The sequence below is a fragment of the Vespa mandarinia genome, chromosome 9, assembly GCF_050613455.1.
Source record: "Vespa mandarinia isolate Hongniang chromosome 9, ASM5061345v1, whole genome shotgun sequence".
Classification (NCBI taxonomy): Eukaryota; Metazoa; Arthropoda; class Insecta; order Hymenoptera; family Vespidae; genus Vespa; species Vespa mandarinia.
The window spans coordinates 4193875-4216451 of NC_140818.1; the positions used below are offsets into that span (position 1 = coordinate 4193875).

Consider the following 22577-nt stretch of genomic DNA (forward strand, 5'->3'; position numbering starts at 1 on the left):
AATCTTAAGACCATTTTTGTATACACGTTATAGAAAATGTACTAAATTATTGTTTTTTTTAATGTTACATCGATTCAAGAATCCTTGACTCTTATGAGTTTCATTTATCACTATCAAATGTTTGATCACGTGGAGAGATACTTTCTTATGATTGGTTAATTTTTCTAACCGTTTTCAAAATGGAGTTAAATCCTTCCAATTCCAAAATTACGTTGTTTCTTATGGACCATCGAATAAAAAATCTTATTTGTATGATGTTATTGCTTGATATGATATTGTTTATGTGATGTTAATATTTTCATATATACATAAATCAAATATTATGAAAAAAAGTATGTTCGTGTGATGAAACTATGTTAATTTTTATGAAACAAAGAAGAGAGAAGGTATTGTTATCAAACTATCATGTGATAAACATAACAATAAAAATATACAATTTTCGCTTTGTATCAATACGATGACATAACATGAAATTTTGAACTTATCATGTTAATTTTTATTGTCTGAAAGATAACCTATTTAATGCTGCATAGTTAAACATGTTACCATTGTATTTAGAAATTTATATATTTTTTCATTTCCATTAGAAATAATATTTCAATCATGAATAATTTAGGTATATTATAATATGTCAGTATAAAATTATTAAGATGCAATAAAGATATATTTTGTAATGTTTAATTCTATAGAACTTAATGAAATGGAAGTTATACAGAATCTTGACATTTCAACCGATTCACAGACAAATGGATTTGACTTGTCTGCTGGAAATATATGGATATATCCAGAGAATTATCCTGTTCGAGAGTATCAATTTAATATTGTTAATAGAGCTTTATATTATAATACTTTAATATGTCTACCAACAGGTAAGATAATTTTTTAATGTTATAATTTAAATTGTAAAAATGTAAAAATAATTTGTGTAAGTATATCTATAAAAGTGATGATGACAGATTAAGAATATTTATTCTGTTATTAGGATTGGGAAAAACATTCATCGCTGCTGTGGTAATGTATAATTTTTGGAGATGGTATCCATGTGGAAAAGTTGTGTTCCTTGCACCAACAAAGCCCTTAGTTGCTCAACAGATTGATGCTTGCCATAATGTAATGGGTATTCCAAGTATAGAAAGTATTGAACTCACAGGTATTTCATAAAATATCAATTAATAAAAATTTGTAACGTCAACATTACTTTACCTTAAGCAATAGTATACTTTTCTAAAGTTTCAATTAATACAATAGATTTTTTTTTTTTTTTTTTTTTTTTTTTTTTTTAATAGGTAATGTAAATCATAAGACACGCCAAACAGCTTGGTATAAAAAAAGAATATTTTTTGCTACACCTCAAGTATTTCATAATGATCTTGAAAATAATATTATTCCCAGTGAACTTATAAAATGTGTTGTGATAGATGAAGCACATAAAGCATTGGGTAAACATTCATATTGTGAGGTACCTGATTTTCTACATTTCCTAATGATAAACAAAGTTAATATATTTTATTTTGTTTGATTTGTAATATTTGTAGTGTATCCGTATATTGAGTGAGAAAAATCAATATTTTAGAATACTAGCACTTTCTGCTACGCCAGGAAATAAAATTGCTAATGTTCATCAGGTAATTTAAAAATACTTCTTTTAAATTATTAATTTATCATTTGCCTTAAAAATTTATTTTTATTTATAGATAGTGCAAAATTTACACGTTGCACACATAGAATTAAGAGATGAAACATCTCTGGATATAATGCCATATATTAATAGAAGAAAGACAGATATTATTCTAGTACCTCTTGGTGAAGAATTAGAAAAGTATAAAGAAAGATATATTAATATAATGGATCGTCATGTCAAATTTCTCATTAGATGTAACGTTATTCGTGGACAAACTGCGACTATTTCTAAAGGCAAAGTAAGTTCTTTTCTATATAATAATAGTTAAATCATATATTTGATGTTTTAATATGTTACAAGAATATAATATATATTGTATAACTAGATATTTGTGATAATGAAAGAATTTCAAAAGACGGCAAATCAATCAGGAAATAATGGCCAAATTAAGAAAACATTAAATATACTACTTACCATGTATCATGCTTATGAATTAATGATTCGCCATGGACTTCGTGCCTTTTATAAGTTTTATCAAAGTATGTGTTTATTTAATAGGAATTTTGATGGTAGTCGTAATATACTTAATACGTTTAATATTTTTTTTAAGATCATTCTGATAAATTTTGGATGAACAGTGAAATTCAATTACAAGAATTAATAGCAGAAGTTCAAGCTTATTTGGGACCATTTCCAGATGTTCAATTATTTATTAATGGAAATATTCCTGAAGTTTGTATTTAATTTTTTATTCACCATTTGACTTATTATATTAATACTCATATAGTCTTTTTGCATGTTTAGATTCCAAATGATCTTGTATTCGGACATAATAAGTTTTTAAAATTAAAAGAATTGTTATTGCAACATTTCAAGATGGCAAGTACTACTGAAAATGATACAAGAGCTATAGTATTTGTAGAGGTTTGTATATATATATATCCATTTTATATAAATATATATTTTTATTAATATTTATTTAAACAGAAATCTTTTTAATTTTAAGTATAGTATAGAGACATTGTCAGCGAGGTATATATTTTATTGTTACAAGCAAGACCATTGATAAGACCACAAATGTTTGTTGGTCAAGCTGAACAAAAACAGAAACATCAAGTAAAGGCAATAGAAGATTTCAGAAAAAATCGTGTCAATGTACTCATTTCTACCAGTATAGGTATATATTATAATACAATAAATTTGTATGTATTTCAATAAAATTGATAATAAGAATTATTTTTTATTCATGTAGGTGAAGAAGGATTAGATGTTGGAGAAGTAGACTTGATAATATGTTTTGATGTATCACAAAAATCTCCAACTCGTCTTGTACAAAGAATGGGAAGAACTGGAAGAAAACGAGAGGGTCATATAATAATTCTTGTTACGGATGGCAAAGAGCACGAAGTATATATTATTATATTTTTTATATTTATTAATTTATGTGTATATATATATATATATATATATATATATATATATATATATATATATATGTATATGTATACACATTATTTTCTAAATCTTTTTTTCTCTAAGGCTTTAAAATCTACAATAGCAAGAAGAGAATCTTTAAACAGTAAAATTCTTAATACAAGTAATATATTTTCCTCTTTATATCAAAACAATCCTCGCATGATACCAAACGAATGTAGTCCAGAATGTCATAAAATGCATATTAATGTACAACCAAAAAGTCCTGTGAAAAAAGATAAAAAGTCTAAAAAGGTAGATAATAAAAAGTTAAATGAAACATCGATGAAAAAGAGCAAAAATGTCAAACAATGTAAATATTTTTAATATGATAATTTATCATTTACAAGTGAATTATATTTTATCATATATTAATAATAATTAAAAATGGATTTCATTTTTTTTCCAGCTTTTACAAACGATATAAAAAATACGAATCAACCTTCATTGTCCAAATTTCTCGTAAATACAAAAAATAATGAACAGTTCAATAATGATGATGACAATGATGATGATAATATTGTAGAACTTGTGAAACCTACTATAATAGAAACTGATTTAAATAATAAAACTAATAATAAAACTAATTTAATAAAAGCATCGAACGTTAAATTGCTTATTTGTGATACTGAAGCAGTTGATTTTTTAACATTGTGTGCTATGAAGAAATCAGAAAAGGAAATGAAACTCGAAACACCTAAAATGGATATGACTTATGTTTCTTTAACTGAATCAATTACAAGTTTCGTTGATTTCACTGTACCTAGCCTAGATATACTTGATGACTTGGGTAATCATTTAAGTAACGTTAAACTAAACTTAAAATTACCAGAAGAAAATTCTCAAAGTGATTATGATGACGACAATTTTTGTTGTAACAATCAATATAATATTATGAGTCCAGTAAACACAGTCATGAATGAATGTATTAATGTTAGTGAGTCTAGATTTGAAGATCTACTCGATGAAAGTACTGATTCTAACAATACAATATTAAATTCTAATGAAAATGATGAAAATAATCTGGATACTAACGTTAATATTGCAGAACACAGCAAAGGAAAATCTGTAACTAATGTAAGGAATAGTGAACAACGTGACAATGAACTTAGTTTTTTTGAAGATATATTCAATGATTCATTTGAGTCAATTGAAAATGATTTAGAACACAATGAATTGAATATCGATAATGTCGAAAATAAGGAATTAAAGAAATTGGACTCATCGAACAATGACTCTTCCAAAATAGTAACAACTGATAAAATACAAGAAGAAACAAATAATTTAACATTATCAAAAATGCAAGCTAAGGAAGTACGTTCAAAGCATTGTGAGTCTATGTTTTCCATAACTCAAGCTGTTAATGAAATAAAAAAAATAAATTCCAATCCGAATGCTCGAACTGCACTTGCAGAAATAAAAGATACAGGACAATATGTAACGCAAAAGTCCAAATGCACATTAACTAATAATGTATCATATGTACAAAGTAATGTACAAATCAATGATTATGAATCTGAAGATGATATATTTGCATCCGAATTAGAAGAAGATTTGGAAATTAATAATGCAGGCAATGAGTCATCAAACAAGGAAAATCCGACAAATGAAACTTTATCAAATTCAAATATCAATATTCATAAAAATTTTAAATGTATAGGAGACAATCAATTTAAAGTCGATGCTTTTGAATGGAATAATGATTTTGAAGTATCATCTATTTCGGCTGCAAATTCTAAATACTTTAATAATTCTACTAATGCTAATTTAAGGGTAAAAAATACCAATACTGTAGCATCGTCTTTCGTAGATGATACTGTGTGGAATGATACGGATAGCGATGAATGGATATCATTCAATGAAAAGTCTAAATCAAAAGAACATACTAAGAGTAGTTCTTTGCGAATATCAAAAAAATTGTCTACCATAAAACATTCTTTTTCTAATTTCACTCCCATGGACGATCAGAATGATTCTGAAAATGATTTCGTTATAAATTTAAACGATATAGAAAAATTAAATGATTTGGAAACTAGTTATTTCTCTAAACAGAAAAATCAAAATTATGATATGTCTATTCCAAGTAGTAGCAATTTCAAAGACAAATCTTTTGAAAAAATTGAAACACCAGAGACGATGTTAAAAAATTTGAGTTCTTTTAATGCCCCAGATAAATATTTAAAAAAACAGTACTCTAGCATAGCGAGTCAGAGTACTCAATCGAAGCATATCGATTCTTTAACGAATTCCTCATACAAAAGTCAATCAATAAAAGATAAAAGCAATAAGAAAAATCAATGCAAATATATAGATAACGAGGCAGAAGTATTTTTTGATAATAGTTCCGACGAAAGTTCTGGCAAAGACGAGGATCTATCAGATTTTGTTAGTTACACTCAACACGAAACGGATGACGATATGCATGCTTTATATTTACAAACCGTTAAAAATCCTATCAAACGACCTGGTGCTTTTGTTTTTAAAGAACCTAAAGAATTTAATAAAATGATAGAGATATATTCTCAACCTTGTTCACAGGCGAATGAATCATATCTTGAGGTTAATTTTAATACTTTATATTTGATATATATATATATATATATATATATATATATATATATATATTATAATTAGTATTGTATAATATAATTGTCAATTAACTAATATAACATTTGTTTTATTTAGGACTCTTTTTGTATAAATGGTGATCAAGATGATGTTGATGATAGTAAACATAATCATGGATATTCTATATTGGAAGAAGCAGAGAAAATATTAGAAAACAAAAAAAGGAAACGAATTAAATCTAATAGATCTGAGAATAGAGGATGGAAACATAGAAAAAAAAGGAAAAAATTGGAAGTATTAAATATTTCTACGAGTAGCGAGGATGAAACTGAGAGATTACGTACAGAGATTCAAGATGAGTCGATGATGTTGAAAGGTTTACATCCATAAAATTTTGTATCGCGTTATAGAGTGTAAGATTAAAAATGTTATTATATATTATACGAAACTATGAAAGATAGAAACCAAGAAAATTTATCTTTGATATTATTACTTTTAATTTTACACCTAATGTAATTTTTTTACTGCTTTTTTTTTTTTTTTTTTTTTTTACGTAAATGTTTATAGACAGTAGAGCATTGTTCTATAATAAAATTTATGTTGAATGGAAATATTTCTCGTTAAGATGTTATATCGTATATTACAGATACGTGCAAATTTTTTCGTCGGAAAAGCGAAAAAATAATTCTCTCATTATTGCTACTCCTAATAGTTTATACACTTGATTGTACTTATTCCAATGTTTACAGATGTTATAATTACATGCATACAAAGTCATTATTTTTATAACAGAACCTTAGTAAGATCGTGGTGTAACAATGTAACAACAGTGAATAAACGTTGAATTGTTTGAATATGGTGAGAACGAGAATGTGATGTTAAGTACATACTTAGATAAAAAAAAAGAAAAAAAAAAACCTAGAAATAAGGAACAATAGATTCCACACGAGTCAATTTTGCACGTCTCTTTTATACAATATAAATATTATTTTATCATCTTCGATACCGTGATCATTCGATGTTTATTGTTATTTGATAGTGACTAAATTGTCACAACCAAGTATGGCATTAATCCATATAATGTTTTCTATTTGTGTTTTCTATTTGTATTAAATAGATGAAAAATAATCTATATAGAGGAGAGAATTTGACTTAATAAATAACGACAAATGATTAAAATAAATAACAACATAAACATTCAACGGTATCGTAGAGAACAATAATAAATAATCGGCTAAGATTGATGCACGAACGTATTTATGTATGAATTTATTAATGGCCGTTAGCTATAATTGATCATTTTTACGTTTGTAATGTGCCATTTATTTTGAATATGATGTTTTTGTATAATTTATATACCGCAATAACAAATATTATAATGATTTTTTCAAAAAAAGAAGAAAAAAAAGAAAAAAAAGAAAAAAAATAAAAACAAATATATTATTTATTTCTCATTCCTGTTAGAAATAACGTGTAAAAATTTTAAGAAATTAGTCGTGGCAAAAAAATAGACAACTTCTATATAGAAAAATGGATAATATCAAGCTGTTTCAGACAAGCCAGGTATGCTTTGTCAAGTGAAAGTGCTGTCCTTTATCAGCAAGGGATGAACTATTAAAAGAAAGAAAAACGACGCACAAAAATGTACCTGCAAATTCTGCCTGTACTATATAAGCAAAAGGTACGAAAATATTCGTCATTTGCTGAACTACGTTAAACGGACAAGAACGGTTTGAAAAGTTCGTGTACCCCAACGATCTACAAAAACGAACGTAAGTACATCGTCAATAACTTATAATATTTTATTTATATATATATATATATAAATAATTGTTTAATTTTTAGATTCATTAAAGTAAAGTGTGGATTTACGTGAAAGACACAATATGTTTCGTTTTTTAATAATATCCACATTGATTAATTTGGGATTGGCGGGTTTAATCGTAAAACGTAATAGCAATTTTCAGTCAACTCAGGGACCACAAGAGCAATTGCAATCATCAACGGTTGCTCAGAATCAAATCGATAATCAATTGCAAAGGTATTCGTATTTCCAAGGAAATCAATTATCACCGGTGCTATATCAATATCCAAGCTATCCTGAATATATAAAAAATGGAGATCCTATTCAATCAAGATTAGAGGAAAGATACGAAGTTCCGATAACAGCATCGCCTCAAGAAAAGCATGAGTTGTCTTCTGGATTCGCAACAAGCTTGATTCCTTTGGCTACAAGCATTATGGTATATGGAACTCAATTTGGGACCTACCTGATATATTTCTTACTTGCTCTCACCGTGGGTGGTGTTATTACTATTTTAATATGCACTTTCACAAATATCTGTTCCAATAATATTTTAGATCTTTCACTGTATAATTCTCAGGTAACAAAAAAGAATCTACATTTGTCTCTAATACATTCTAATTAATTATTAAAAGATCTATGCTAATTATTTTATTTCCGTTATGTTTAACAGATGAAAGAACAAGTCGTTGATCTGGCACGAGCCTACATTACACCTGAAAGCTTAAATGCAGCTACTGTGTATATTTTGAGCGCTTACGATAAATATAACACTATGCAACAAGAGAAACGTGGTAGATCAAAGCAATAAACAACGAAATACCGATAATGATTATCATCAGTTATCGTTGTAATTATCATATTCTTATTTAAAGTTCCTATATTCGACTTTTTTTTATTTATTTATGAAACTGCGATTATAATAATTTTTATCATGAATAAACGTGAATTTCTTTTACATAAAAACCTACTTTTAATCCTCATCCTAGACTCATAGATCTTCTAATTTTCTGTTTTTGTATTATACGTTCTCTTATCAAATTGATTAATTTTACGAATCACTGTGGTCAAACAACATTGTATCAATGATTGTATAGGGAAATTTATGAGAGATATAATCTACAAAAGTAAAATTTATCTAACGTTCGACGTCAAAGGATTTCACGAGGATCTCCTGGAGAGTCATGAAAGAAGTTAGAGAAATTTATATTATATTAATATTCAATGTCTATTCTTAGTTAATTTCGTCACGTATACCATTAAGATGTCATTAAAAATTAACACGATAAATATTTTTCAGAAAGAAATACTTTTACATGAGTCACATAAACTGTTAGTTTCCTTCAGCGATTCCATTCTTCTCTCTCCCCACCATATTTCTTTTTCCACCACTCTGTCTCTTTTATTCTCTTCAAGTTTTATACAGCGACCGATGCTCGACCGGTTTTACTCTTTAGCGAACTCTATCGTACTCACTTCGTTCATACATTGTGTAGATACCGTATAGAATATTTAACACGCTATAAAAACGTTTGAGTTTGTTTAATAAATAAACTTGTTTAATATTAACGAAAAATCATCATGAAGCTGATTGAAATATTAGGTAAGAATTAATGTTCATCAATGATTAACTTTTAAATTCTTTATAACGATCAATCTATCAATTTATAAATTACGTTAGTTGACAATTACGTATTGCACGTTTAGTAAGGACAGATCTTTGATTAAAATTCTTTTTTAACGAAATAAAGAATAATTTTTAACGAAAATAGTCTTAGTATATTAATTCAATCGGTATTACAATGAATAACAATCAACGAAACGATAGAATATAATTAATAAATATAATTAAAATACAATCGTTCATGAAACACACCATTGAAAAAAAAAAAAGAAAAAAAGAAAAAAAAAAAAAAGAAAAAAAAAAAAGAAAACTAATTATTACCTTTTAATGAAGATGATATTAATTTACTGGGAGTACTGTGAAAACGTAATCAATGGAAAAACTATGATTGATAGACGTATTTATAAAATGTTCGTATTGAACGTTACTAAATAACGTTTAATTAAATTCAAATTAAATGTAAAATTCTTCTTTTATTCGTTGACAATTGTTAAGGCTGATTGATGCGCAACAAACATATTAATCATCTTTAATTATTCTCAAGTTATTTAATTTATTTTTCACGTGTCATTAAAACTCAAGGTTACCGATTGTTTTGGACCTAACACATATCCCCTTTAGTGATGTTCTGTGCGATTTCGTTCGAGCATTGAAATTCGAGTGTTTGTAAAGTTATTCGAATAAATTTCGTTAAAAGAAACATTGTCCCGTTACTTCTCTCTCTCTCTCTCTTCTCCCCCTCTTTCTCGTTCTCTTTCTTCGTCTCTCTTTTTCTCTTAAATAGAAAATGCTAAAAGATTTTAATTATAGGTTGCACTTTATTTTTATGGAGCATCCTGCTTGTATCTACGACAAAAAGTGCCGTTATACAGAGACAACAAAAAAATTTTAATGTTACGAATCCAACAATAAAAACCAATGTTTCTACGTATGACGATGACGACGAGGATTTCGTTCCTTATCAAGGAGAACGTTTTAATGTTTTTGACTGGATGCTTTTTAAAGTGGGTACATCCCAAGGAATTACTCGAATAAAACAAATAAAAATAAAAAAATTAATTCAATTCAATTCAATTCAATTCAATTCAATTTAATTTAATTTAATTTAATTTAATTTATCTTAATTTAATTTAATTTAACTTAATTTAATTTAATTTAATTTAATTTAATTTAATTTAATTTTATTTTATTTAATTTTATTTAAATTTCTGTATCTCTTTTGCAGACTATGGGAACGAAATATTCTGGAAATATATTATTATCACCGATATCTGTGAAAATGGCATTGGTTTTGCTTTACGAAGGAGCTCAGGATCAAACAGCTCATGAATTAGCTGGAGTTATGCAATTACCGGCTAGTCGATCAGCGACTCGCGATAAGTTTTCTGAAATCCTTCAATCATTAAGGGTAAATGTACAATTTATTATCTTTAATTTCGTCTCTCTCTCTCTCTCTTTGCGTAAAACGTATTGATCGTGTGCTACAGAGAATGTATCGATCGTCCTCTAAAAGTGGATAAACAGGATGTTATTCTTTCTTTTTTCTTTGACGATATCAGATGCTAAAATAATAGCTTTTAATATAATCAATGAAATCATGTTATTTGCATGTATGTTTGCAGATGATATGTCCTCAGTACGAATTGAATATCGGTACACGCATTTATGTCGATACTTCCATTTCTACGAGACAACGTTATGCTGCAATCGTGGAAACATTTTATGGGGTTAATCTTATAAATGCAAATTTGTCGGATACTCGAACAATTACCGAGAAAGTTAATTCTTGGGTAAAAAATGTGACACATGGGAATATCGGTAAATTGATTGAAGATGGTTAGTATAATAAAAAATATTTAAAAATATGAATGAATTAGTGAATTAAACATAAATCCTGTTTTACCTTTTTCTTACTTTCTTTTTCTTTTCTTTTTTTTATTTTTTGTAGAAAACAATTTGAAGGACTCGGTAATGTTAGTGGTCAACGCACTCTTTTTCAAGGGCACTTGGAGACGTCAATTCTTCTCATCTAAAAATACTTACATAGGGAAATTTTTTACAAGCACAAACAATAGCGTTGCTGTACCATTCATGTCTACAATCAATCGATTCTATTATTCAGAATCTCCAGAATTGGACGCAAAGATTCTCCGAATACCGTATGACGTAAGTCCTTATCAACATTACGGTAAATCTTTTAACACATTGACTGCAATGACAATTACCGTTTGTCGGCGATTGACTTGGCTAATTTTATTTCAAATATTTATACATAGATATTAATATTTATATTTATTAATATACAAGACAATGCGATTAACGGCGAATATCATTTTAATATTCTTTTTTATTATTAAAAAAGAAAAAAAAAGAAAAAAAAGAAGAAACATTGATTTATCCATTCATGAGTAGTCAACAAAGAAATCGCGACTCTTATGATAAAAAGATCTTATCTCAAAAATGGGAATTTTATTGATTTCTTCTATACTAGCTATCGAATGATTTCCAATGAATGAGTGTTCATCGATTACATGGGTAATTCCTAATCTTACTCATTATTTGATTTTATCTTTAGGGTCATAAATTTGCTATGTATTTGGTACTACCATATACATTAAACGGAGTAGATCACCTGTTGAAAGAGATTAATCCTTTTATATTGACGAGACATGTATGGTTAATGCAAGATATGCCGATTGAAGTGATCATTCCAAAATTTAAGTTCGACTTTACAAGCCATTTGGAGCCTTCTCTTCGTGAGGTACGTGCAAAATACATATTTAAAATATTATATACATATATTATTAATAATTCATTGATCGTAATACTAATTTGTATGTATTTGTGTGTGTGTGGGTGTGTGTGCGTGGATTTTTTTTTTGATCTATTCGTTTTAATACATTAAAGTTGGGTATTCGAGATATATTCGACGATACTGCTACTTTGACGGGTATAGCAAAGACAAAACGTATTTCCCGGCACCTCATCGTTTCGGATATCCTCCAAAAAACTGGTATTGAAGTGAATGAAAATGGAACAACCGCTTATGCAGCCACCGGTAAGTTTACTGTAAACGAATATCATTTTAATAATTAACCAGGAAGTATATGAATAGAGAGAAAAACATGTGCTATGTTATTTCACGTTCGCATGAATGTGATTAGCGTAGAACGTTGCTCTAATTTATATATTTAGAATTTATTAATTAACTCCAATTCAATTTTTTCTTTATTTACTTTATTTGACAAATATTATGATATGTATAATTTATAGTAGATATAATTTCTCTTTAATAAACATTAACTTTTGAATATGAATTAATTTTGTAAGGGGGTAAAACAAAAAAAAAAAAAGAATGAAAAAATATAAATATAATGAGTATGTGATTTGTAATATTACATTGTATTATATAGCTCTAATTACGATTGTTGCTTATTTATTTATTTATTTCTCATAGGTGTACAAATCGGGAATAAAATTTCTGATCAAACCTTCCACGCGGATCATCCATTCGTTTTTTATATCGAGGACGAATCGACAGGTACTATTCTTTACATTGGAAAAATCATGAATCCTCTACAACGAGAAGGAAGTACAGGAAATGTAAATGTGGATTTATCATCACGTTCGGGTCAAGGTACACGACCTTCTCTATCATCCACTTCCGGTAAAGGCTTATAAAATTAGGATTTGATAAATGGTGGATGACGTGATTCGATATACTAACATTTCTCTTTAAAATCTAAATGATTGTAGCTTTTCATGGTGTTATTTGGTTATGGGTTATTTATTTTTAATTAACACTTCGATCATTTGTCGACGCCTTTATCAGTTGAAATTTTTTGATAATTTATTTTAAATTTGAAACCGGTGATTAAAAATTAATTTTTGAAATTAATTAAGTTGACTAAATTTATGATAACGTAATAAAAATTTCAATAGTTAAAGAGTCCTATAACAGTGTTCGTGAAACGTAACAACAGTATTTTTAGAGGCTATAACTTTGAAATAAATTAATCCTACGTAAAAGAAGATAGATAGATGATAACAAGTTTTTTATTTTATTATACTCTCTTACGTTATAGAAAATGTTTATTTTAAATTTGAGAGTCAATCGAAAAACTTGTTGTTATATTTATCCAAATATAAAAACAATAATGTACCAAAGAATTATATTTATAATAAAGTTATAATAGAAAAATGAAACGAAGAGTTGAGCTGAATATTTCAGAATAAAGCCGAGTATGATACAAGGTTAAATAAAAAGATATTCAATTATAATATCTTTGTAACTTTAACTTGTAAATATGACAACAAAGATACGTTCTTCCTTGATAATTTTTCCTACAAATCTCTTTTTGCTAATTTTTTACTTATTTTGTTTACAAGACATTATAATACTTGGACAAATAAAATTATAAGTAGATTATATATATATATACATAAAATGGCGAATTTAAATCGGATCCTAAATATTCCCATTATTTATAGTTCTATACAAAAAGTCCTTAGAACAAAGTCATGTTATTTAAAGGTATATTAAAAGAATTTTTTATCGAAGCCATTTTTTTCAAGGTCACACTTTTTTTTTCTTTTTTTTTTTTTTTTTTTTTTTTTTTTTTTTAATAATGGTTTAGTATAAATTGATTCAGGCCATTTTGAATAAAAGAATATTAGGATATAATGTTGAAAAATGATTAATTCACGAAGTATTTTGAATTATTTCACTATTGAAAAAAATATAATCATGAATATATGAATATGTAGTTTACCTTGAACTTTTAATTTTCTTCCTCTAATATTATTTTCTAGTTCAATCAAAATAAAAATATGTCTTATTATAAATGCATGAAACACAGGTCTCTTATATACGTATATATATTTTTTCTCTATAAAAAAAGTTTTAATTTTATATATATATAGAGAGAGAGGGAGAGAGATTAAATGTATATATATATATATATATGTGTTATACACGCATGATTAGATATAAGCAAAAAGTTCGTGTAAAAATATACATTCCTGGGACGTTCCCATGACGCAAAAGTGCGGAAATTCCAAAGTTGTACAATATAAACATTTTATTATTTGGGTTGAAATGCTTTATTTCTTTAAGAAGGTATATATGTATTGGTTAATGGTATCAATATAAACTTTTATCTTATAAACGTTTATAAACTCTGTGTTTACATAGTCACATAAACAAACGATTTAGTTCGATGACACATCGTCAATATGATATATCTATAAATATCATCAATTATTTATAAGAAAATAAATCAGGTGAGAGTGAAAAATCGCAGAAATGTCGATTAACTTCCTTTAAAATACGTAAAAAAAAATTACGACAAATGTGTCATATTTTATAGAAGAGTTGTTATCTTAGTATTTTTTTTTATTCTCTTTCTTTATAAAAATTTTATTTATCTATTTTTTCTTATCGAAAAGAAGTAAAATATCTTTTTGTTAAATTAAAATTTTTCTCTTTTACATCTAATATGATGTAAGTAAGTAGAAGAATTTTTTATCACGTACGTATTATTAATATGACATGGATCGTTAAATAAAACATCATTTTGCTTTGTTCATATTGAATTAAAATGATATCCAATGAAATCTGAGAGGGGAGGATACATAACAGAGTGGACAAACGTTGAACAGAAAAGTCGTTTCATTTCACCGTCGGAACTTGTCTTGATCGTATCGCGGTATTAATAGTTCTACAAAAGCGTATGAAATTTTCGAAAAGAGAAACAATTGAAAGATTTATAACATCAGAGTGTTTGTTTATATAACGGATCATTGTTATCGTGTGTGTTAATTATATAGTGCCGAAATATGTGGGAATTATTATCATTGTTGCTCCTCTTCATTTCTTCTACGCATACCATAAAAGGTATATATATATATATAAATAGTTACATGCAGCATGCATACAAAGAATTAATCATTTACATATTCGATCGAAAACGTAGTTTCCATGCGGTTAAATTAGAGAGTATTATTGTGACTGAACATTTGTACGATTCAATTTAAGTCCTGTATCATCTTGTTTTATCCAGCTATAGAATATATAAATAGCTATGCTCAGTCTATCTCTCATTATGATATTCCTTCAAGAATATGATTTTTATTATTGTTATGTAATATTGACGATAATTTCATATTAATCACAATATGAGTTTAATATGAGATTTATGTTAATTACGATATCGAAGAAAATTAATTCTTGCCTTTTTCTTTTTTTTTTTTTTTTTTCTTTTTCTTTATAATTTCTTATAACGTAACATTTAGTTTCTTTTTTCTATTTTTTGTTTCTTAATAATTGTTTATATTCAATTGTTCATAGATAATGTATTTTCAATACCCCATGGCGAGGAACGATATAATTTTTTCAACATCGACTTATTGCAGGTAAGACAGAAGCTAAATGAATAATAATTGATTCTATATTATAATGATTAATGAAATTTTATTTAATAAATTTAAGGAGGTGAATAAAGAAATCGAAGGGAATGTAATAATGTCTCCTGCGAGTGCTAAATTAGCTCTAACGACTCTCGCCGAAGGTGCTAAAGGACAAACTCTTCAAGAAATACAGGCTGCATTGAGATTGCCTGAAAATTTACAAGATATCAGGACTATTGCTCAACGTACTTATGCGGCCTTGAAAGTATACCTTGACATCAATTCATAATTTTTCGATAGTTTTATTTTTAAAACGTTCCGTGTCATGTGTACCACCGGTGGTACACGCAGTCATTTTTTTCTTTAGTCAAAATATCAAATGGCCTGAACGACAAGTTAGACAAAAATGGCTTAGCACGGAACTTGTTAACAATATTTATAATAAAAAAAAAAAAATGTGTGTGTGTGTGTGCGTATTTATAAAATTTCTATTTTTATAGACTTTCAAAAATGGCACGGAGATTGATGTAGCAACTCGATTATGGTCTAAAAGAGGTCTAAAAATAATGAATAATTATGATATTATTCTGAAACGATATTACGGTGGAGATATTCAACCTCTTGACTTTACAAATGGATATAATGCCGAAGAAACGATCAATAACTGGGTACGCGTTGCCACTCGTAACAACGTTAAGTCTATCATAGAGCCTGGTTCGTAGAAATTCGATTCGATCATGTGCATTAAATATCGTCTATATGATTTTTATGATTATTTTTTCTTACAGGTAGCCTTAATGCGGATACGACTTTAATTTTGACGTCAGCATTATATTTCAAAGGAAAATGGTTGAAATCATTTGATAGAAATGCAGGATTCACTGATTGTTTCTATGTTCCTAAAATAGGTTGTCAAAATACAAATTTTATGGCGACTACAGCAGAATATCCTTATGGACACATTGCATCTTTGAATGCAGATGTAGTAGAGATACCGTATACTGTATGGAACAATATTATTCTTTAATTTGATTTATGATATAATTGATTGAATGAATTAATGCATTGAAAGAATTTCTTTTTATAGGATGGAAAGACTGCAATGATAGTTTTATTACCTAATAATCATGAACTGGATCCAAATCTTCAAATTCTATCAAAGGATTTATCTTATATACCTATGTCTGCCTTAATCGCAAATCTTTATCCAACGGAAGTTAATCTGATACTTCCTAAGTTTTCTATAGAAAATAAACTTGATCTCCGATTTGCACTGGAACATGTGAGTATCATTATTATGTTTTTAAATTATATGCTCTTACTTAACATTTTTTTTTTTTTTTTTTTTTTTTTTATATAGATGGGAGTAAATACTATGTTTAAGACAAGCGCAGATTTATCCGGAATTACAGAGGATGGTCCTTTACACGTTAAAAGTATTTTACAAAATGCTAAAATAGAAGTTGATGAAGAAGGAACTATTGCATCTGCAGTAACAGGTAATATAATCTTATAATAATATTATTACTGATCAATTAAATAATAAAATATTAAATGTATTTATAGGTCTTTCTATAGTGCCATTAATGGGATCAAATAAAGAAACTTTTAGAGCTAATCATCCGTTCCTCTTTGCTATAGTGGATTTACAAACAAACTCAACTCTTTTTGCTGGTCGTTATATACGTCCTAATTTAAGTAATTGAAATATTATTCAATAAAAGAAATAATGTACTTTTAATATATGTATAAATACTTCTTTTTTTTTTTTTAATGAAAAACTATGATTCGTATTCAATATATACTAGGTAATATTTAATATTTTATCTTTTAAATATGACAATTATAAGTTCTTTCTTTCAAATTATTAAATCATACATTAGGAAAAAAATTAGCTGGTAATTCATTTTGTAACAATGCCAAAAATGATCACTTATTGGTTACTCATTGCAAAACAGTATAGAAATAAAATGACTTCATTATATACCACTTGCTTTTTTATTTACATTCTCACAGAGAAAACAATTGTCTATTAAATATACAACTAGTGTATAAAAATTTCTAATCAGCCCATTTACTCTTCATACTTGTGTTTGATGTCTTTCCATAGTTTCTATAATAAAAAAAAAATATATACTTCGTTAATATATTTTACTATGCTATAAATGTCATATTTTTCATCTAAATCAATTATTCTCATAATAGGTTATTTACAGGCAAGTTATTTGACTGCATCATAAAATTACATAATTCTACTTAAGAAGTTCTCAGAATTTGCGTTTAATTTTTTTGCAAATTAATAAGACGATTTATCACATTATAAATACAAGATATTAATTTAATATTATAAACGAATTGTTTTAAGACACATAAATATTAATATTATGTTCGATATTAATAATTTTTACTTACTCCTTTGTTGATCGTATAAAATAATGTGTCACTGGCTAAATCGAAAGCACGTTCGAATAAAAATGTTCCGGTTATTATAGTCAGAGCATACGTAGATGTTCGTTTTAAAAAGATGTTGTATAACGTAGTACGTAAATTCGACATAGTTTTATGTCGATGTTAAATGTTCTACAAGAATTTATATCAGAAACACCTTAAATACTGCTGGAAGAATCCTTTATTGTTACGATTCCCTTCGTTCAATAGTTTTAAAGATGGCTTAACTCATACATAGAATTTGGTTTTATTTTATTCATAGACAATATGGAACATAGAGCGAATGAACGATGGAAATTGTTGAACTTCTTCGTGTCGCAAACTATATTACCGATAGATGTAAGAAGTACAATGTAGTGTCGATAAAGTAGAATTTTACGCGAGAAAACTGTTTTATCAAATAATGTTATAGTTTATCTAAGATTTAAGGATCTAATCTGCTTGAAACTAAACGTTTTTTTTTTTTTTTTTTTTTTTTTTTTTTGATGAACCAATCTTCTATATCTATTATTTCTTATATGCTACTCTTTCCAATTAAATAAATATCATTCAATAACCTCAAATAATGGCGAAAGAATTTAATAGAGATGTTTGATCGATAAAGAAATTTTTACAAACGTATATAATAAAAAGATATATTTACAAACATTTAACACACATATGCACACACACACACACATACACACACATATATATATATGTATAATAATAATTTTACTAGAAAATTATATACGTAATTATTAGAACGTTTTAACACATTGTCATGCGCCAAGGTAACCGTGGTAACTAACGATGTAAATACAGTAGAATATTATTTTCTCATAAAATAATTCGTATATATCATAGATCACAAAGAAAATACTAATTATTTAATAAAAGTTAATGAACCTTTAGAGGGAAACAATGAATGACGATCGATATTTACGAGAGAAAAATAATTAACGATGGAAAATAATTGCGAAGTTAATTGATATGGTATGCTAATTTGTACAAAGAAAGTAAATGCGGGAGAAGATCGAGGAAGATTTACGAAGAAGAAGAAGAAGAAAGAAGAGGAGAAGAAGAAGAAGAAGAAGAAGGGGAATCAACTACCTCGAATGTCAAGGAAGGAGAAATTAATCGAAACGTTATATGTATATACATAGGAATAGCCAACATCAAGGAAACGCATGGATACTAATTACAGAGCGAATATCGCCAAGTGGCTACCCTTTCCTGGAGTTGCCCTCGAGAACTGGTTGGCAGACTCTTCCGTGTTAAACGAGAGGATGAGCAAACTCGCGGAACATATAGCCTTAATAATCGAGGATGTTGCGAAAGCACAAGCTTGTGATTTCGAGGTAGGAAACTATTGCTTTTAATTGCTACAATCGTACCTCTCCTACTCTCCTTCTTTCTCTCTCTTGTTTTTTCTTTATTTCTTTGTTTTTTCTTTTATTGTTCTATAACGTAAAATTTAAAAAATTTTTAATATAATGAGATAATCGAATTTTATTGTAAAAAAAATTTTTATTGTAATAAACGTACGATTGCAGATATTCGAGGAGATCATCGACAATCTCGAAGACATAACGAAAAGTTATAAATTATTGTTCAATGGAATGACGGAAACAACGCATCCGATTTATAAATACAAAGTGCAACACTTTTCTATGATATTGAAAAGAAAACATAATGTCGTCGCTAAATTCACTCGAAATCTCATAATCGAAATCGTTGATTCCAAAACTGACGAGATATTACGTATCATTTTTAAAATGATTAATGCATATAACAAGATGCTCGATTTGGACCATGATATCTTGGATACGTCCGTTAATGTCTTTTGCAATGATTGTCCATCTTCGTTAGAACCTTTAAAAAAATTTTCCGTAACTCGAATATTACAAGTAAGAATATATTCGAAGTTCGATCGTTGATTTATTTATCAAATAAAAATAATTAATAAAGTCAATTGTCGTAGATATTGGCGAAAAATCGTGCCGAGGAAACGTGTCATGAATTAATCGATTGTCTATTAGCAAATTATGAACCACACACGAAAGAGGATGTTACATCAGCATCCAATGACGTTGACCTTTCCGAAAATTCTAGCATCGAGATTTATCGGTTGGTTTGTTAACATCTAATGGTCTCAACCGTTTATATTATCATTAAAGTTGGAAAATAGATGAATTAATAATTATACATGTTATTGCGTTACGTCCTTTTAGAGCTCTCACGAGACACTTGACGCCACCAATCGTTAGCGATGCCTCAACGTTTCAACAAACACAACCATCGAATCTCGAGAGTATTCAAGCACTTGTGAATACTCAGAATGAACAAGTTCTAAGACTTCTTAGCATTGTCCAAGATATTTCACCACAGTTACTTGGTTCCGACGCTTTGAAGATTATTGATGGTACGATATATAACTTTATTCTTTTGAAATAACGATCTTTTTCTATAAAAATAATTTCAAGGAAATAATAGAGCATCTTCCTTAACTTTTCCCTTCAAGATAGAAGGTCGGTTATCGAAAGTTGCTTATTAGTTAACTTCAACGAAGAAAATTTTTCGTGATAATATTAATTATAATAATAATATTACACTTTAAGAATAGACCTAAGGGAAATTTTAATGAAAAATGCAAAAGATGCACGATTAATATACCGGGTGTATCACTTAAAACAAGTAATCTAATTGTCTTGATTAATTGTAAAGACGCTAAAAATAATTTTTATCCAATTTCAATGGTCTCAATGAGCCTGATCCAATTGAAAAAAAAAAAAAAAAAAAAAACATTTTATCTCGATCTAATTTCCTTCGAAGTTTTCCTTCAATTTTTCATATCGTGACAATTAAAGAAGATGGATTAGGCTAACTGTTTTACGTGAAACGTTCTGTATAACTCGTAACGATTAAAATGAAATATATTCGACACGAATGTAATTAATTTTTTCGAATCGTTTATAGGAGAAAAGAGACTAAAAGGTAGCGCGATAAGAAAGGTAAAAAATTATTATCAGGAGGTAGCTTGGGCAGCTCTTTCGGGGATGTTAGATCACGTTGTTTTATGGTGGTCACCGGAAGCTCTGGCTTCTCATCATAATCATGGAGCGGAACACTTGAAAAACTGGTTGAGACAATTCATTCAAAAAAATGCGGGTGAGGCACGTAATCACTTCATTGAATATACGTTCGACGTCGAAGAGTTCGAATAATTCGATGATCAAATTTTAGTTCCGCCGACAGTTAAACCTGCTTTACAAAATTTATGCGATGCTCTCGGTTATCACGTTACTATCACATCTTGGGACCAATTATTTCGAATAGCGTATACGTCTGCTTTCAAATGCCAATCGAGACCTTCTACTACTGAGGTTGGTTTTTTTCCTTTTTTTTTCTTTCTTTTGAGATTGTTTTGTTTTTTCTTACTCTCTTTCTTTTTTTTTTCTCTTTTTAACATTTTTCAACTTAGTAACTTTAACTAGTTTTATTACTTTTCCATTGTATTTCTTTTCGTGTAATGATCTTATCTTATTTCATTAGAAATAATATTATGCATTTAAATTCTTTCTCTTCATCTTTCCCTCCCTCCCTTCTCCCTCCCTCTTCCCTCCCTCTCTCCTTCTCTCTTTTACTTTCTGTGTTTAGCGCTAACTAACTCTATTTAGTTTGTTTTGATATAATTTTATCTCGATTTGTTAAATGTAGGTATTATGGATATAAAATGAATATGTATATCCATCTATTTCTCTTTTCCTCTCTCTGTTTTCTTTTTTTTTTTTTTTTTTTTTTTTTCTTTAATAATACACTCCGTAGTAGGAATGGAATTTAAATTTCAAATATTTTGACAATCGCGTTGGATTTAATTATAACCCGTTTAACGATTTCTCTTTACCCATTTTCTAGGGCACGGACACGGGTCAAATGTTCAGCGAGCTTTTCCAATTACTGGTAACGCTGAGCAACGAGTGCGAGGTCGGAGGTGAATGGGTGATCGGCGCGCCGTTAATGGAATTGCCGATTTCAGAACAGATCGTCGTTCTTCACAGGCTCGATCACTCGGTCCACACTGCTAGGCTTTGGGTCATGCAGGAATCCAAGATGATTGCTCACACTTGGAATCTGGATGTTTTATTTCTAATGGTCAAGGGCGACGTGGTCAATTGTCTCGAGGAACTATCTTATCTCAAGGTTGAAATTACTATCATATTATTCGACAATGTTTACATTAATATTTTCCCATTGACATTTCCTCGCTGACTCATCTCATCGATACTTCTTTTTTTTTTTTTTTTTTTATTTTTTAATATGTTCATTTTCCTGACAAATTGTGTTTCCTATCATTAATGTATATCTTTTGGGTATATCAGGCAATGAAATATCTTTATACAGATAATTCTATTGATAATTTTAAAATCAGACAGGGAAAAAAAATATTCTTTGCAACTTTTTAAAAAGTATAATATACTAGCAGCAGTTATAGTTATCTAGTCTTTTTTTTTAATCATATTTTTACATAACCATAAATATCGTCTTCATTTCTATATTTATTGCATATAAAACTATCAATATCAGATTTCGATATTTTTTCGAATGGATGTAAACGAACGAATGGAAGTAACGATGTCATGTCATACGAT

General features: G+C 28.0%; 6 protein-coding genes across 10 annotated transcripts in view; 4 read left to right on the top strand and 2 right to left on the bottom strand.

The window, feature by feature from the left end:
* LOC118443321 (uncharacterized) overlaps positions 1–22577 on the bottom strand; it is an 85695-nt gene that overhangs the window by 60864 nt on the left and 2254 nt on the right. The gene's annotated exons all lie outside the window — the stretch shown is intronic.
* Positions 181–7325, top strand: Fancm (FA complementation group M). The gene is made up of 15 exons (XM_085659414.1): positions 181–386; positions 690–869; positions 983–1150; positions 1287–1459; positions 1536–1625; positions 1695–1919; positions 2007–2160; positions 2232–2353; positions 2426–2545; positions 2633–2798; positions 2874–3028; positions 3161–3407; positions 3504–5653; positions 5780–6038; positions 7217–7325. Exons 2-15 carry the CDS (start codon positions 701–703, stop codon positions 7270–7272), a joined length of 4254 nt encoding a protein of 1417 aa, XP_085515540.1. The 5' UTR covers positions 181–386; positions 690–700; the 3' UTR covers positions 7273–7325.
* Positions 7293–8368, top strand: LOC146872763 (uncharacterized). Its single transcript, XM_085659420.1, has 3 exons — positions 7293–7434; positions 7508–8046; positions 8140–8368. Exons 2-3 carry the CDS (start codon positions 7549–7551, stop codon positions 8275–8277), a joined length of 636 nt encoding a protein of 211 aa, XP_085515546.1. The 5' UTR covers positions 7293–7434; positions 7508–7548; the 3' UTR covers positions 8278–8368.
* On the top strand, positions 8905–17401 carry LOC118443319 (uncharacterized). Of its 2 annotated transcripts, none has more exons than XM_035870093.2 (15): positions 8905–9069; positions 9901–10094; positions 10316–10498; positions 10713–10926; positions 11039–11256; positions 11666–11851; positions 11998–12148; positions 12548–12757; positions 15440–15504; positions 15581–15763; positions 15999–16212; positions 16287–16501; positions 16586–16780; positions 16859–16997; positions 17065–17401. In XM_035870093.2, exons 1-15 carry the CDS (start codon positions 9048–9050, stop codon positions 17202–17204), a joined length of 2529 nt encoding a protein of 842 aa, XP_035725986.1. In that variant the 5' UTR covers positions 8905–9047; the 3' UTR covers positions 17205–17401. The 2 variants fall into 2 exon arrangements, with proteins under 2 accessions (XP_035725986.1, XP_035725987.1); XM_035870094.2 differs by having other exon boundaries at positions 12548–12727.
* On the bottom strand, positions 17478–18176 carry ox (ubiquinol-cytochrome C reductase complex subunit oxen). Its single transcript, XM_085659316.1, has 2 exons — positions 17911–18176; positions 17478–17611 (listed from the first exon to the last, which is right to left on the bottom strand). The coding sequence occupies exons 1-2, from the start codon at positions 18052–18054 to the stop codon at positions 17573–17575; spliced, it is 183 nt and encodes a 60-aa protein (XP_085515442.1). The 5' UTR covers positions 18055–18176; the 3' UTR covers positions 17478–17572.
* On the top strand, positions 18761–22254 carry LOC118443320 (uncharacterized). The gene is made up of 7 exons (XM_035870097.2): positions 18761–19286; positions 19482–19835; positions 19910–20055; positions 20160–20350; positions 20905–21096; positions 21172–21311; positions 21844–22254. The coding sequence occupies exons 1-7, from the start codon at positions 19116–19118 to the stop codon at positions 22195–22197; spliced, it is 1548 nt and encodes a 515-aa protein (XP_035725990.2). The 5' UTR covers positions 18761–19115; the 3' UTR covers positions 22198–22254.

What these genes read in the sequence shown, in the direction of transcription:
- Fancm (XM_085659414.1), top strand. Translation starts at nt 701, where the DNA reads ATGGAAGTTATACAGAATCTTGACATTTCAACCGATTCACAGACAAAT. An exon ending in AGAAAGTATTGAACTCACAG is followed by an intron (nt 1,151 to 1,286) that starts GTATTTCATAAA and finishes TTTTTTTAATAG; the next exon opens with GTAATGTAAATCATAAGACA. An exon ending in GTAAACATTCATATTGTGAG is followed by an intron (nt 1,460 to 1,535) that starts GTACCTGATTTT and finishes TAATATTTGTAG; the next exon opens with TGTATCCGTATATTGAGTGA.
- LOC146872763 (XM_085659420.1), top strand. Translation starts at nt 7,549, where the DNA reads ATGTTTCGTTTTTTAATAATATCCACATTGATTAATTTGGGATTGGCG. An exon ending in TTTCACTGTATAATTCTCAG is followed by an intron (nt 8,047 to 8,139) that starts GTAACAAAAAAG and finishes TATGTTTAACAG; the next exon opens with ATGAAAGAACAAGTCGTTGA.
- LOC118443319 (XM_035870093.2), top strand. Translation starts at nt 9,048, where the DNA reads ATGAAGCTGATTGAAATATTAG. An exon ending in TTGACTGGATGCTTTTTAAA is followed by an intron (nt 10,095 to 10,315) that starts GTGGGTACATCC and finishes TCTCTTTTGCAG; the next exon opens with ACTATGGGAACGAAATATTC. An exon ending in TCAACATCGACTTATTGCAG is followed by an intron (nt 15,505 to 15,580) that starts GTAAGACAGAAG and finishes AATAAATTTAAG; the next exon opens with GAGGTGAATAAAGAAATCGA.
- ox (XM_085659316.1), bottom strand. Translation starts at nt 18,054, where the DNA reads ATGTCGAATTTACGTACTACGTTATACAACATCTTTTTAAAACGAACA. An exon ending in TTTATACGATCAACAAAGGA is followed by an intron (nt 17,612 to 17,910) that starts GTAAGTAAAAAT and finishes TTTTTATTATAG; the next exon opens with AAACTATGGAAAGACATCAA.
- LOC118443320 (XM_035870097.2), top strand. Translation starts at nt 19,116, where the DNA reads ATGGATACTAATTACAGAGCGAATATCGCCAAGTGGCTACCCTTTCCT. An exon ending in CCGTAACTCGAATATTACAA is followed by an intron (nt 19,836 to 19,909) that starts GTAAGAATATAT and finishes CAATTGTCGTAG; the next exon opens with ATATTGGCGAAAAATCGTGC. An exon ending in CGAGACCTTCTACTACTGAG is followed by an intron (nt 21,312 to 21,843) that starts GTTGGTTTTTTT and finishes CCCATTTTCTAG; the next exon opens with GGCACGGACACGGGTCAAAT.